This window comes from Nicotiana tomentosiformis, chromosome 4, assembly GCF_000390325.3.
Source record: "Nicotiana tomentosiformis chromosome 4, ASM39032v3, whole genome shotgun sequence".
In the NCBI taxonomy this organism is placed as follows: domain Eukaryota; kingdom Viridiplantae; phylum Streptophyta; class Magnoliopsida; order Solanales; family Solanaceae; genus Nicotiana; species Nicotiana tomentosiformis.
Window position 1 is genome coordinate 1,927,292 of NC_090815.1, and position 16,751 is coordinate 1,944,042.

Sequence of the window (16,751 nt, forward strand, 5' to 3'; positions counted from 1 at the left end):
AAGTCATCGCTAGAAGCTTTGATGAAAGTACATGGTTATGCTAATATTTCATTGTGAGCAATTGCAGTGTGCAAGTATGATTTTAAGTGCATTTCTTTGAATGACTTGTGTCTATAATCTCAAATGAGTTCAATAGGATGACATTGCTGAATGCATTGTTGGTTAGCCACTCACCCAAACACTTAAAACTTAAAATAAAAGCGGATGTATAATATATGTGTAATTCATATATAATATGTGTATAATCATGTATACCAGACATGACATGTAACAGAGAATCAGGCCGGCTATGCATTGTGTTATGTGTATATACGAAAGAAGTGAGGGAAAAATTTAAAAATAGCCAGATTTATAAGTGGTAATTGAAAAATAGCCACAGTTTAGAAAGTAATCGAAATTCGGCACTTTTCATGTAAAGATAAATTTGAACGAAAACACTGTTCAAAATTCGAAAAATATTCCAGCATAATATACTGGAGTTTCAGTATAATATACTGGTCCAACATAATATGCTGGAAGTTCATACACAAGTGGTCCAATCTCTAGTAAATTATGTTGGAACTTTTCGCGTGTTGGAGTTCCAGCATAATATGCTGGAAGTTCATACATAGGTACACCAATCTCCAGTATATTATGCTGGATCGGTCCGTGTTGCAGCAAAATAGTGGCTATTTTTCAATGACTTTGCAAACCATGGCTATATTTGAATTACTAGTCCGAAAACTGGCTAGCCCATGCTATTTTTACGAGAAGTGAACGAATGTAAATCAATAGTTTAATCAATATACAGGAAAAACAGGATGGATCATCGAGTGATTTCTGCATCAAAGCTTGTATTCCTGGTACCCAGTAATGTTAAATATTTAATTTTGTGAGAAAAAGAGGCAATATAAATGAGTGACTTGATACGGAATTGAAGTATTCAGCTATCTAACAAGTCCTAGGACTTAAAAAAGGAGCATTCAAAGATTTCAATTTACTGATTCTAAAAGATGTTACCAAGCGTTAAAAATAATCGAAACAGACATAATTACCAAGATACACGCTTTGCAACATCAAAATCTGACAAAAAGAAAAAAAAAGAAAAGAAACTAAGTATGACCCGTGCCAACACGGTTTCTAACAAAATTCTCCTACGGACTCAGTATAGGTTACAAGATCCAACAACATTGGTTCATTTCAACAGCCATGCCTGAATATATAGGCTATCAATTTCTTCCAAGTATGGCTGGCATCGTCGTTTCTTCATAAGAGAAAAACCTCTTCATGCAGTGTTAAGTTACTCTTTCCTTTGATGTTCGTCCAAAGTGAAATAGCTCTTCTAGTGTCGCAGCTTCATTTGTACCATCCTGTAAGGAGCCACCTCAACAGAAAACAGAAGCAGCAGCAGATCGCCTGTAAAACAAACATTTGTTACCCTTCACAATCCTTCCATGTATAAGAACATATCTGACGAGAGATCGTGTGAATAGTTATGCACATGAATAGCAAGAATGCCACTATGTGGTTAGTCAAAACAAGGAGGGAACATGCAATTCACGAGCTCAAGGATTGTGGACGCTATAATCAGCGTTACTATTAGCATAACTACGTTGACTAATAACAACAATAACAAGAAGAAGCCCTGGGGAAGGTAAGATGTACGCAGCCTTACCCCTACCCTGGAAGGGCAGAGAGGCTGTTTCCGATAGACCCTTGGCCGGAGAACGGATGGAACTACGTTAACTAACTACAAAATATATCACCCTTTTTGTGATTTAAGACCAATCATCTGTGGTAACAGGCAATGACTGCAGATGAACCAGGAAGTGACTGAAAATCCATGTGGTTTAAATAGAAAAAGCGTAAAAAGGAAAAATGAGAAGAGAAAGAAAAAGTTATTTACCTGGAAAACCAGTAGCACAACACAAAGGGACTGTTCTGACATTCTGCCCAATTGCCTTAAGAAAAAGTTCACTAGCGTCCCATCATTTGTTCCGGTCAATAAGCCAGTCTGAGGGTCAAACCTGAAAGGTTCCAAGATTAGTTAGTTCAGACACGGACTGGAAACCCAAAACTTGAGCAACTGCAATTAGAGAACTTACTTAGGTAGCCGATGCCTTGGACAAGGTATAATACCAGCTAGCTGAAAGGAGTTCAAGAGACTAAAATGGGTCCTTAGAGATCCAAAATTAATTGAGAGAGAGAGAGAGAGAAGAGAGAAGAGAGAGAGAACCTGAGGTAGTGATAGTAGGAAGTTCAGGACTTGCGGCAAAAAGAATATAAGCAGTGTTTCACTGAAAGGAAATCGACAAAACTAAACTCATTAGTCTCAAGTTTCAAATGAAGAAAATTAAACAAATATCTCTACAACTATAGAAACTGAAAGTCATTAGCACATATAATAGTGACACTCGCTTTGTCACAGTCTATGTGATACTTTAACTGTGTCTATTTTGGTACATCTGAAGACGTTTGATGTACTTCTACTGTTATACCATTCTATGATTTTGGCAAGTTTTAAGATTACACTTCAATTAACAATTCACATATTCCCTATAAAACCGACATGCAGCAAAACTAGTATTCGCAGTTTTCTTCTACTACCATCATAATAATATGCATGTCATGTAAAATGGAAGAGGGAGAAAACTAGTGTTCACATCTGTAGCACGCATAGTTAATCCTGTGGGGGTTTTGGAGCTCAAAGGAAAAAGTAGTTCATAAATATGGGCATATACGACAAAGGGAAGAGCGTCATCTCTAATACTACATTCTCAAGAGTCCAGAAAGAAAGACAAATGATGCAGAAAACAAAAAGAGAAGATAGTCTGATTAGCTAAGACCAGAGAAGAACAAACTAGTTGTTCCATATCCCTTTTAAGTTTTGAAGGAAGGACAAGTCTATGCAGAATCCACTGTACTCTCACCATATTTTTGCGAAAAAAAGTACACTGTATAAACATGTGGGCGTGCATGCGTGAATAACAAGCATTTTAGGGGCGAAGTAATGTGATTCTCCTCTTTGAAAGCTGGTTCTTGAGAACTTCTTTATGGATTAGTGAGTCCAAAGATCCTTCAATTTCCCCCCCTTCAAATATGGGTACTTTATCCCTGGTATAGGCTTGTCTGGTAAGTCCTTCATGAACAGGACTAGCATCCTTTGGTGCCACTTTTGTGTTGCTCACACAATAGTCCAGTCACTTTTTTTTTTATATTTTAAATAAAGACAATACTCCAGTCACTTACTGGAAAAACTTAGGTTTCAAGTCATTAGCCAGACAGCCTCCATTCACTCTTGGAGTCACTATGAGAAAAGTGAAACTGACAAGGGAAAATGGGACAACCTTTTCTTTCCTAAGACAGCAAGGAAGCAATCAAATGGTTCAAGAAGCAGACTAGCAGAAGCACTGCTGAATTTAATGACAAGAAAGAGGCACGAAGAAGAGATGTACCTAAAGTGACCCAAGATTCCAGCCACTGCCATGGTCATTCCAGCAAAATATGTAAAGGTATCACCAACGAAAACTGAGGAAGGATACCTACAATGACAGTGGAGAGAGTAAGTAAAACATATTGCTGAAAGAGAACTCTGAGGTTATTCAAAGATGAGATTTTACCAGTTGAATGAAAGTAAACCCAAGGAAGTGGCAAGCATTGGCTGAACAAGGTAAATAGAGAAAGCATGGGCTTGTTTGTATTCAGGATCGGCAGATGCTCCAATTTGCATGATGTTGTGTATCAAAATCTGTAATACACTAGCGTTAGATGACTTTCAATCGTCAAACTGATACAGAGAACAGTTCTAGCTTACAGCTGCTGCAATAACGACTGTCTGCCCAACTTCAAGGCCATTGATACCAGCGTGGATATTGATAGAATTTGTGCAAAATATTGCCAGTAGCCACATATATAATTTGTAGATCCGTCCTGTTAAACCAAAAGAGAATGAAGAATCGTGTCGAAGTAAACAATTGGAGATGATGAAGGTATGAAATAGTAAAAAGTATGTCCATGTAAGAAATGACTACTTTAAGCATGTTAAATGTGCATTTCAAACTTTCGAGTGCTTCCAGCAAATCTAGTAAACTCCAACTAAAGGACTTTATATAGAAGCATGACGAAATCATAGGCTGCTTACCTAGATCCAAGATCTCTAATCCAACATATGATACAAGGGGCTTTGGAATAATAATAGTTGTATGCCCAGCATATGCCATCAACAACGGAAGAGCTGCAATGGAGGGTAATAGCAGTTTCCTGTTTCAAATATTATATGAACTTCATAAGAATCTCAGCTGAAATGATTACAAAAGTCCCAGTTGCATCAGAGAAAGCCTTTTAGATATGATAGAAATGCTTACACTCTCCAAGGTACATCAAGGACATCATCCACAAAACCAAGCAGCATCATGAAGCAGATTGAAGATAATGCAGCATTGTACTCAACAAGCCACTGCCAAATTCAAAGTCAAGATGCAAGCAGATCATCTTCGACAAACCTCAAGCAATAAAAAACCTCCAAAACCCACAAAGCTTGCAACTTTACTTACATTTGAATCAGCTGTGAAGTTGAAAGTTTGAAACAAGATAGCAACGACCAAGAACACACCCCCAACAATAAGACCTAGTGACTCAGGTCTGCATTAAATCAATACGGATCACTCATAAATTGCTTCAGAGTACCACTACAAAACTTAATTGAGGTTGATTTTTAACGATAAAAACTCTCTTTCTTCACTAAGTTGAGAAATCACTCCCCTTGTCCCGGAAAAAGAACAGTCCTACCTTCATTTTAAGCCGTCCCGAAACGGTCCCAGAAGACATTCTCATCACTAAAAATGATGTCTGACATTTTCACTCAATTCAGAAAAATATCTTTTTTCCTCTACTTCGCAAAAACAAAAAAGGTTCTAGATGGACATATGCTCGGCAAAATGCTACTTCCTCCTTTTCAAATTGAATGTCTCTTTTCGACTTTACGCAGATCATACAACAGGTTTGAAATTTACAATTATGTAGTACTTCATCCCTCCCTATTCATGTAATACTCTTTCCTTTTTAGTCTATCCCAAAAAGAATATTATCTTTCTATATCTAGAAATGATTTAACTTTATACTTCCCATTCTACCGTTAATGAGATGATTTAGTCATACAAATATCGATAGCTTGTTCTAGACCACAACTTTCAAAATTCTTTCTTTCTCTTAATAAACAAAACAATTCAAACAAGGACTATCAAAATAGAAGGTATAATAAATTCGCATCAGTACTAAATTCAACTACTGCATTCACAAATTATGCGTGAGCTTTAAGTAAATTAAACTTCAATTTCTTTTTCTATCCAAAAAGAGAAACTTACACTTTGATAGAGCCTTGAGGAGTGCCTTTTTTGTTGATATCTAATCCAAACAAACCCCTTCTCAACATATACTTAGACGCAACAGGAATCATAGTTACCGTTCCGAAGAATCCGATTAAACTAATAACCGCATTGATGAGAATCGATCGCCGGAGCTCCGATTCGATCTTATAGTGATAAAATATTAAGTAAAAGTACGGGATTAAGAATATTAAAGAGATTTTGAAAATTAACGAAACTTTAGCCGGCGCTATGGGTGACGAGTCATCCGATTTAGGTTGTGGATTGTTTATGGATGATTTCGGCGGATTTACGGCGGTGACAGTCGCCGGCGCCAACTTTGACGGCCGTTTTTTAGCTGCCATGGCGGAAGATCTTTCACTCTGTGTGTGTGTGTGTGTGTGTGTGTGTGTGTGTGTGTTTATTTTGCGGTCTTTTGGATCTTTTTATAATTTGCTTATTTACTTAATTGTTTTTGGTTTGGGATTTTTAGTGGACCAATTGAATTTGTACACGTCGGTTGAACTTGTCATATGTGGGGTCCATATGATTATTTAGACTGATGAAGCAAGTCCTTTAGTAGAAGCATGAACTGTGCTAATCTTGTCAAACAACTTGGACAGAAGACCACAAGCAAGAAGTGTGCTAACATGATACTCTGGTCTCGGGTTTGAGCCCTAAGAATAAAGTCGTCGTTAGAAACTAACACTACAATCGTCCACGATGAACTTTTTACGATACAATCCGAATTAGTCAGACTAGTGAATTTCAGACCAAATAAACTCCGAGTTAACCACATTAGTGAATTCGAGTACCGGATAAAATAAGAAGCCTAAAACCAATATAGTAGATTACGTAAGACGATCATTCCAAATTAGTCGGATCAATGAGTTCTGAGCATTGAACCGTTAAACCAAAAAGAAGAAGAGATTACACGAAAGCAGAAGAGTTGGAAAAGAAAAAAGGAAGAAAATATCAAGCCAATAATGGGCATGCTAGCAAACGAGCAGAGGCCATTCCTTTATAAAATTCCAAAATCAACCTATTATCATCAACTGTATTTTTTCTATACGAAGAAGACACCATTGGAACTTTATAAATATTGCATTTCTTGCTTCCTGCCAAACATATCATTGCGTTTATATATGCAACAAAACTTTTATTGAGTTTTCTATCTGGTGTTCCGTATTCGCATTGTAACCTGATTAAATTCGAATTCGCACAGAAAATTCTCACAATGGGAGCATGTTTCATCTTCAAATGAATATGCCTCTTCCTATTGTTATCCCTTAATGTTGCATCTTCTAACCTTTGGTATTTTTTTCTCTTCCAAAACCTCTTTAGACTAAAACCAAAAAATTTCATTTTTGGGCTTTGTTTTTTCTTGATGTTTTATTTTTGTTTGGCTAACTTTGTTTTTTCATTAATATGAAAATGGGAACCCTTTATAGAGTAGAATCAAGTGGTGAGAGTTTGTTATGTAGAAAATGTTTATTTCAATCACAATAAAATAAGTATTGGCCGTCTGGCCAGCAAAAATTTGTGCAAATAGCGCAATAGTCTTGAGTATATGTCTTAACGTGTTAATAAATCGTCTTCGTCTTATTATAAATACAGATTTTTTCATAAGCGGTCAAAATATTTGGAGAACTGAACAAATAAATAAATCACTATAACGACAAGGCAATGATATTTTTTTTATATTTATACACGATATTCTCATTTTGCTTACAAACTCTTCTTTTACAAACTCTTACGGTTCCAGTGAAACTATTAACGAGCAGTGGCGGAGCCATATTCAACCAAGGGGTGTCGACACCCCTTCGCCAAAAAATTACACTGTATTGTTAGATAATTTTTTTTATTTTATATATATTTACTATATGCTGACTTCCCTTAACTTTTCGGTGTATTTGGTAAAAATTCTGGCTCCGCCACTGTTAACGAGGAAGACAGGAAACATACCAACAGATCAATTGTTACTACTAACAACATCAGTTGAATTGTTCATATTGTTAGAAAAAACATATCTAGAACAAAGACAATAGACAAATGGATGTTGATATTTTTAATTTTCTACTCTCAGCTACTGATCCTATACTGAATATCTGCTGCTAATACTTAAAGGCATTTAAGCAATCAATAACAGAAAATAATCAAAACAAAATGGTGCAATTACTGTGGTTTCTTCAGAATCAGTGATGCAAATACTCTTCCCAAACTGGCAACAAGATATAACCATATCCGCAAAACATGTATAAGTCGCAGCAATTTATAAGTTGCATTTATCAGTTACAATTAATAAGTCGTATTTGTCAAAGATCTTCCTATTACAATTAGATGTGTGGGTTTATTGCGATTTGTAAATCGCGTTTTCAATTTATACATCGCATTTTCCATTTGCGATTTATAAGTGGCATTTGACCATTGCAATTGAAAATTCACAAGTCTCATTTATAGATAGAATTTGAACGTGAATCCTCATTGATGTCCACCAATTCATCGACTACTAAGCCACACTTTTGGGTTTATAAGCAATGAAATTTTATTTTTATAGGCAATGTAAAATTGCAATAATGGTATAGTTGGCATTAAAATAGCGCTGGAAATTATATTTGGATATGAAATGTTTAAAGTTCCATTCTACTTCTTCTGCCTTCCCCCAATTTCAACACAACTTCCATTTGACAATATCCATCTTTAATTTCTTTTGTAGAATACTGCCAATGCTTGTAACTTTTGGTTTAAGCACCAATAATTGCTAACTGTACATTAATACTCCTCTTTCCTGCCTCTTTTAGCTTTATAATTGTAATAATGTTTAAGAAACCATAAGAAGTTGTATAATAGAATTACACTAAGGACGCGGTAGAATGGTTAGAGTTTCTCTACCTTTAACCAAAAGCCTCGGGTTTGAGTCCTAGAAATGAAACCATCTTTGGTACGGAACACTTAAATCCCCTAAAGTGGGCTTTCTAGAGAGCAAATCCAAGTTACTCAGGCCAGTGGTTCCGTGCACCGGATGAAACATGATGCGGTAAACCAACATAGTAGGCTTTCTACGACGCAAATCTGAATTAGTCGGGTCAACCTATTCCAGGCACACATATGGTTAAACCAAAAAAAAAAGGGCAGGACAGGATTACATGACACGATATGGTCATCCCAAATTTTTACTCAGTGCTACCTCCAGGATCTTGTATGCCACTTCAAAAATCAGGATTCACCATTTATATGTCAAATCCTTAACTGCAAAATATCTACTCAACATAGCCTCTTGAGAATATTCTCGTCGCGTTTTTTGCTATGGTACCATCTTCAGAAAAACATCAAGATGTTGGAATCAGCAAAAATGATGGTCGGAACCTACAGCTTCAGGATAAGGCCAATGGGACTGTGATCACTGCCATCTACATCTGGCAGAATGTAGGAGTCGTGCACGTTGTCAGCAATGTGTTCTGAGACAAGGAAGTAGTCGAGCCGCCATCCTGAAATTTTATACCCCAGATGGGAAAAGATGCAGAAAACGTCAGAGTAAACCCTATGCCAAACAACCTGAAACAACAACCTTAATTGCAAATGATATTTAACAAAAATGTGATGTTGGAATTATCTTGTCAAGGAGTGACAAATACGGAAGTCCACCATGTAGCGAGAGATTGGAGGAATAGAATGTCCGACGAGTAGTTTAAGCAGATCGATATGTAAAAAGCGAAAACACAACTATTATCACGACCCAAATACCTAGTCAAGTGCTCTTCTAAATTGCAGATTGATGTAAGGAGTTCAAACTCCTCTTACCTAGGTGGGACAGAGTATAACTTTCACAATCACGCTATCAAATGAGCAATGTTCTCATTTCACTAGACGGTAAAACACAAAATGAGATACACGAAAATATCTAATTTTAGGGGCTATGGAGAAGAGTATATTGAGGAAAAACTGAGGTATATTTCTGGTTTCTTAATTTGTCATAATAGGAACGGCCCAAGGAAGCAGAGGACCAAGTTACATAGCACCACAATAGAAAAAATGTTCAAATACCTTTATTAGTTTTACGTCCACCATGGCGGTAACCCCAGTAAGTATAACCAACGACACCAGGATGCTGCTTCCTGAATGTATCTACAAACCCCTTGTTTAAAAAGTTTGTTTCAAAGGACTGTCTTTCTTCATCAGTAAAGCCTGCACTTCTTTTATTTCCCTAAGCACAGGAAGGGAAAAATCAGAACAACGAATCAGAATTGATATCAAAACTAAACCAGCAAGTAACTTTGATAAGTTAAGCTAAAAACTGAAGACAATGTAAAATCCACAAGCAAATATCACGTGAAAAATCCACAAGCAAATATCACGCCTTAAGTTGCAAAGTCGAATCATTCTGCTATTAGCAATGATATTTTCCACCATTTTATTGTGATTCTTTAACAAATGCAAGAACTTTCCTAGTAGATGAAGAGAGCCGAATAAGTTTCCATGGTGCTAGGTCAGGCTTATAGATTTGAACACAGGGACAAACAGTTGCCAAGTTTTGATCTTTTATGTTTCAAGCAGTTTGTCTCTATTTGTAGTGCATCGCTTTTAGATGTCAGTTAAAAGAGGAGCAAGAAGAGCCCCATACAACTTGCAATCAGCTGCTCCATCAAGGTTCCTTAGTCCTTATTTTTAGGTGCAAAAGATGACAACCAGGAATACTTGCAAAATTGATACTCCCTCAGTTTTAATTTAGTTCACTCCTCGCTTACCTAAGGTCAAGTAACCTACTTTTGAGCAGAAGTGTTCATTCTTTTTAGGAATTCAGAAAATACACCAAGGACTATTAGTTGCATATAAAAATCACGAAAGAATACATTTAACGTGCAATCAATGACCACTCAATTTCATTTTAACAAAGCAAAATGTGACAACTATTTATTTTTTTTGATAGGAGGAACGTTCTATTGACGGTATCAAGCAATTCTCCACTTGTTTGTAAAATGTTTCCTGCTAAAAGTCTAAATCTTGAATCACAAATCAGATGTTCTTGGTGCTTTTACTTTTCCATTGCTTCATCTTTTCTTCATAAAATAGACAATTATTTCCCTCCAGTAGATATTTCGAACACTTCCTACGCCTATTAGCTTTCAAAGAATATATTGACCTGCATATCGTAATTGCAAAAGATTTCTTCATTTTGATTCCAATGCTATTCTTAAAGCCAGATGCTAAGATAATCATCTTAAACTGTAGTATCTTAAATTGTAGTATCGTTTCAATCTGCTAATGCTTGATTAGTTTTAGCCTTCAATTTGTTTTCTTGGGGCATTATTGATTCTATTTTGTATCTTCTCTTACAACTATATATCAAGAGTCACTTAGCGCCATGTAGCTTTATTGATGCTGTCTATTTGGTTTGTTCTTATCGAGTACTAACTTATGTGCATACAACTGCAACAACAACAACAACAACAACCCAGTAGAATACCACTAGTGGGGTCTGGGACGCAGACCTTACCCCTACCCCGAAGGAATACTTAAAATCTTTCGCGACTTTGTCCTCCTAGAAAAAGTAATAATGCCCAATCTGTTCTTATACCTCCCCAAGTCCAACACAAACTTACTTAGACCTGTAACTTATAGATTTCTCCAACCTTACAGAAGGTGAGCACATCTGTACGGTCAGTAAGTAGTAGTGAGGCTATTGATGTAAAGATTCACTGGAAGCGGAAGTAGAAAACAGATTTGGAAGAGGATCTCAAGCAGCTAGAGACCAATAAAATTACCATAATATGAAAGAGAAAGAGAACATGGCAACTCTACTTCATGTTTCGCGTAAATTATACAGTAGAACAACCAGGTTCATCTAAAGGAAGATTACAAAACGACAAATTAGATATAAAGAAAAAAGACACATGCTATCACTGACTGCTCTTTCTTCTCTTTTCTGGAATATACACTATCATTCACATAGCATACACTGCTTCTGCATCATATACATGTTAAGACGTGAAAGTAAAAATACTTACAGCAGGATTATAAATATCTATCTCCTCGTGGGCGCAATTTAGATCACCGGTCAAAACAACAGGTTTTGACTTTTCTAGCTCCTGCAAAGCCACAGAAGAATTAAAAATGTTCTGCAGATTAAGGGTCAACAAACCCAAACAGTAATGTCTGGAACAGAATAAACAAGATACACCCAAAAAATAGGGAAAGAAGAATCCAAGAATTTGGACGACAATAGCAGCAAAGTAAGAACAACTAGGACTTGTAGGCAAAAGTGGAAGTATCCCTGGCTGGACCTAATGAATGAAGGTTAAATGTCTTGAAGATTTTAAATTCATGAACTTCAAGAAGCCTATTCGAAAATGAAAATCTAAAAGAACTTAACCTCGAAAAGGATGTACCTGTAGACAAATAAATATATGGTGCATAAGATGTCACATAAGAAAGCAACACTTACTTTCATGTAATTGCTGAGAGAAGGATCCCACTCTGTAATTCTGTACGTCTGGCAAAGTACATCTTGTTAGTCATGTCCGTAAAAGGAAATGCATAATATAACAAATGCAAAGAAGATATATAAGATGTAGCGGACTACCAATCGCCGTAGTCCATCGCCAGAATTTGGAACATATCCACACAGTAAATAGAAGTTATCAAATTCCACCGTGACAAGTCGTCCTTCAGTATCATGATCAGGTATACCGAGACCATATCTGACAGAAAGTGGCTTGATCTGTCAAAAGAGGAAAGCAGAAGAATATTGATTATAACCAAAGAAACCAAAAACAATTCAAGGAAAGAACACATAGAGGTTCAATCTTCTTCCTCCTCTATAAGAAAAAAAAAATCTCAGAGACCAAAGTATGGCACCCGACAGAGGGCCTACATAAAGAAGCAAATCTGCTACTCCCAATCAAGGATACTGGAAAAAAAATTATTAAAAAAAAAAAGAGAAGAAAAAAAGAGGGAAGGGAAAAAGGTTCATACCCGAGAGATGATTGCAGTACCAGAATACCCAAGCTTAGCGACACTGCATGTCCAAAAGCTATTCTCATAGCCACTGAGACTTTCTTTGATCGCTTCAACATCTTTATCCTGCTTCCAAGAATCAGAAGTTAAATTAGCTAAGACAACGCAAAGATTTTGTTGTATGAAGGAACAAAGTCTCTACTAGTCACATAGTAATCTACACTGTGTACAGAAACTATCACTGATGACCTAAATTCATAGATGGCTTTGTAAGCAGTTCTTAATTATTACATTAGCACGTAATATTCCAGATATTTCAAGGTACACCAACAACTAAAGTTTGTAGAACTTAGTTTAACAGGAACAAAATCATAAAAGAGAAGTCCAGTTTATGCTGTAGTCTCTAGATTCTGAGAAGACAGTGCACCTTAAATTTGAAGAATCGTATCAACTAGGAAGCAAGTAGACTTAAGGAACCTGAGAATACACACGCACGCACATACACACACACACATGAATATGTATGTGCACATGTGTGTGAGAATACTGATTACCAAGAATTTGAACAATGGTTGATAAAAAAAACATTATCAACATAAATTGATGAGTTCTTATAAATTCTTCCTTCAACCCTTGATCAAATAACCTACAAAATCTTCAAGTTGTATCTGATTAAATCCAAGTATTTTAGATATTCCCTGATTTCCATCCCCGAGCATTCCAAGCTAATGGCGTTTGTGTATCCATACACACACATATAGCTAGTAAAAGACACAGAGTTCCTTTCATCGAGTTAAAATTAAGAGGAAAAACATAGTGAGACATATCTGCCATGAAAGCATTGACCAATGCTTCCATTTCACGCAATTTCTGTTGTTGTGCAAATAAGGACCATACATTTATAAAGTGAAGCATCACCTGCATCCTATGTTATGTTTACGAGGATCTCAATACGTTGTAAGGTTGACGAGTTAGATAATCGACTGATATACTGTGCAATTAGATAATATCTATTATAATATCAAGTCGATTCCTACAAGCAGAAAAAAGATAAAATGAGAGCTCGCCTGTAATTTAGTTTCCTGTAAGCATAGAACATCAAAATCTTCTCTATCGGCAAGCTGCTGTATCAAAAGATTCTTTAACTTCAATAGAGCCCTCAAACCATTGACATTCCATGACAATAACTTAACATGTTTTGTATCCTTAGAAAGAGGAGGCGGCCTCATTGTTTTAGGATTGTATACAATCCACCCATCTTTTGGCTTCTTGTGAGCGAAAATAGTCCAAGGTTCATCTTGATTTACAGAAATATCCACGCCCTCAGAAACTTCAATGTGTGCCGAAGCAGTCGCCGCTGAAACTTTTCTCTTTGCTCGTACAGTCTTCTTGCCTATCAAAATTATTCATCATTTAATACACTGACAAAGCAAAGCAAAGCAAAGATGTACTGTAAAGCAAGATGCAAAATAACCAGACATAAGGATAAACACCAAAGCACCTTTGATGTCATTAGATTCAGCGGAGAGCTCCTGGGTAATTTCAGCTTGTTTAACAATAATGTCAACACTGGTATCCTTGGTGTTGTCTTTTTTCACCCGTTTTTTCGTCTGCCTGGTACTAGAAACCTCTGATGCAGCAACATCGCTTTGGTTACTTGACACTTTTCTAGCCTTCCTTTTTGAAGTGTTATCGGCTACTCCTAGACTCTTGTCAGATGATACTTGATCCTCCCGTGCCACAGCTCCATTGCCTACATCTATAGCAGAAAGTTACGGGTTATAAGTATCTTTCTGCTATATTTTGGATTTTGGAGAAGTTCACAGAATAATAACAATCACCTAGACAAATGTCGTACATCAGTTTCCAAATTAAAGAAATTATTTCATGGGCTTGGTTGCAAGTTAAATGACACAAAAGAATACCATTAAGTTTGCTGTTGAGGAATGTCGTCAGAGAAGCAACAAGCTCTTGTTTAGTACCTCTGGAAGGAATCCCAAGACTCCTAAAAACAGAAAACTGGCTTTCATGTCACAGGATCAAAGTGAAAGCTGCTGCAAAATACAACGTGATACATGGCACAAACTTTTCCAACACAAAGCATTTCTGAAGTGGAATATCATCAGAACAGAGGTTTTAGACCAACTAATTCAAGTTCCAGTGGAATCACTTAGCGCTGTATACAATGCTTCCAGCCAATTGCTTAGTGGCTTCCAACCAAGGGTCATGACTCGTTTAGCTCTACTAAGGCAGCACATCTTTTTCAGACTTCTAAGGATAATTTTAAGAATTCACTACAACAACAACAATAATAAGCCTCAATCCCAGGCAAGTTAGCTAAGCTATATGAATCCTCATAGTCATGTTCTAAGAAACCCTAATTTGGACCCTCATGATCGAGCTTATGATAGTAAAGAACGTGGAGCCATAGTCAAACAATCCAAACCAGGTTGAGAGTACCAAAGCTTATCCACCGAGTTATTCTCTATAACCATAATATAAAACAAGTACATTTGGAAGCTTCGAAGCTTTTAAAGATGAGGCCTTTTGGCAAAGCCAAGTCAATTTCGGGCCACCAAGCCCTGAATGCCACTACAACAGCTTTTACGCCTCAATCCCAGGATAATTTTAAGTATTCACTGCTTAAGGAAAAACTTCTCCGCAAGTATAGACTTGTTATGGCTGTCAGGTAATCATTTTCGCACATATAGTTTCCCTATATCTAGCACGGGAAATTATGACAAGAAGCAATTTAGAAAAACCTTTTCATATACACATCCTTGTCACACATATAGTTTCCCTATATCTAGCAAGGGAGACAAGAAGCAATACAGAAAAATCTTTCATATACACATCCTTCTCACGGCAGACGGCATCCAATTATATTTGCTTGAAACAACAAGCTAACAGCCAATGTTTTTCTGATTATTTTCTAAGAGACTAAATCAGGCATTTAATGGACCATAGGAAATTATTTGGTCAAATTCCATCTTCCTTTCATCCATTCTCTACAGAAAACAAACATAATACTCCTTCTGTCCCAATTTATGTGATTCACTTTCCTTTTTATTCAGTGTTATCAAAAGGCGCGCTTAAGCCCTGAAGCAAGGCTCAAAACATGTTGAGTGCTTTGCCTCGCTTAGCGGGCGTTTCAGTGTTGTCATCAAGGCTCTAAGGCATATATTTCCTTGCCAACATGCGTAATCCTGAAGAGGCGACAATAAACAATTGATATTTCACTTTATTGTAAATTTTCTTCAATTTCTTTGTCCATATATTTGGTATACATGCCTATAGATATTAGTTTGCCTTTCTACCTGCTCAGGTAAGGATAAGGTCTGCGTACACACTTATGGGATTACACTGGGTTTGTTGTTATTGTTGCTTATAGATATTAGTCTTGGACTACACATACATAATTATAGTTTTTCTCCATTTGCGCCTTTTTTCATTAAAGCCACACTTTATTTGCGCCTTGCACTTAAAGGCCCAACATACCTTAGAACTTTTTTGTACTTTTCAACTTTGATAATACTATTTTAGTATGTCCCAAAAAGAACGATACTTTTCTATACTTTTCTATACAAATAACTGCGACTTATTTAAGACCACAAGTTTCAAAAGTTAGTCTTTCTTTCTTTCTACACTCCGCCAATCAAACAACGTCACATGAAACATTGAGCACATACCTAAGTTTCACTCTGAGCTGTGGAACTGTCATTTTCTCTACCGTTTCCATATCCTCCACAAGAATCTCCTTGTCACCATTTTCCTACATTTAACAATAAAAATTCAAATAAAAAACAAATCTTTCCTGCTAAGCATTAATTTGTCAAAAAGATTCAACCTTTGAAACACCCTTTTCAACTGCAACGCTCATTGGTTCATTTGACTTTGCAACAGCTGATAATCTTGAAAAGGGTCTATTTTTAGACCCCATTATCGTAAAATTCACAGAAGCCAAAACTTGAAACTTGGGTTTCCTTAAAATCACTCCAACACTGGGAAAAAAGCAACAGTCATTAATCTAAAAAAATCAAGAAAGCAATAGAAAGATAAAACAGAAGTGATAATATAACTAATACCTATTCGGATGAATGAAATTGTATAGGCCTAATTTGAGAGATTGTAACATTGATTGTAGTGTGGGGGGGGGGGGGGGGGTGGACCGCCAAAGGAGGCAGCAAATGGAGGCGCGAAGCTGGGTTGGGAAGCTAATACCTGTTTGGCCAAGCTTCTCAACATGCCGAAAGCACGTGTGTGCCAAGCTTTTTTGAAAAAAAAAAAGTATTTTTCGGAAGAACTAGAAGCTTTCTGAGAAGCAGAAAAAAATAGTTTTTTCTTAAAAAATAGAAGTAGAAGTAGTTTTGACTTTTCTTCTTATCAAAAATATCCTTAACAAAATATAGTATATACCAAAATAACTGTTAAACTTAATACTTAGGATATTAATGT

General features: G+C 36.5%; 2 protein-coding genes across 2 annotated transcripts; both read right to left on the reverse strand.

Moving 5' to 3' along the window:
* Positions 1-947: 947 nt before the first annotated feature.
* On the reverse strand, positions 948-5,772 carry LOC104093744 (uncharacterized). Its single transcript, XM_009599550.4, has 11 exons — positions 5,343-5,772; positions 4,533-4,620; positions 4,344-4,435; positions 4,121-4,239; positions 3,794-3,909; positions 3,600-3,727; positions 3,435-3,521; positions 2,216-2,276; positions 2,085-2,125; positions 1,886-2,006; positions 948-1,395 (listed from the first exon to the last, which is right to left on the reverse strand). Exons 1-11 carry the CDS (start codon positions 5,705-5,707, stop codon positions 1,336-1,338), a joined length of 1,278 nt encoding a protein of 425 aa, XP_009597845.1. The 5' UTR covers positions 5,708-5,772; the 3' UTR covers positions 948-1,335.
* Positions 5,773-8,380: 2,608 nt separating this feature from the next.
* LOC104093736 (DNA-(apurinic or apyrimidinic site) endonuclease, chloroplastic) lies at positions 8,381-16,530 on the reverse strand. Its single transcript, XM_009599542.4, has 12 exons — positions 16,382-16,530; positions 16,144-16,297; positions 15,986-16,068; positions 14,222-14,301; positions 13,798-14,055; positions 13,364-13,689; positions 12,315-12,422; positions 11,923-12,060; positions 11,785-11,832; positions 11,348-11,428; positions 9,387-9,546; positions 8,381-8,830 (listed from the first exon to the last, which is right to left on the reverse strand). The coding sequence occupies exons 1-12, from the start codon at positions 16,429-16,431 to the stop codon at positions 8,709-8,711; spliced, it is 1,608 nt and encodes a 535-aa protein (XP_009597837.1). The 5' UTR covers positions 16,432-16,530; the 3' UTR covers positions 8,381-8,708.
* Positions 16,531-16,751: the final 221 nt, after the last annotated feature.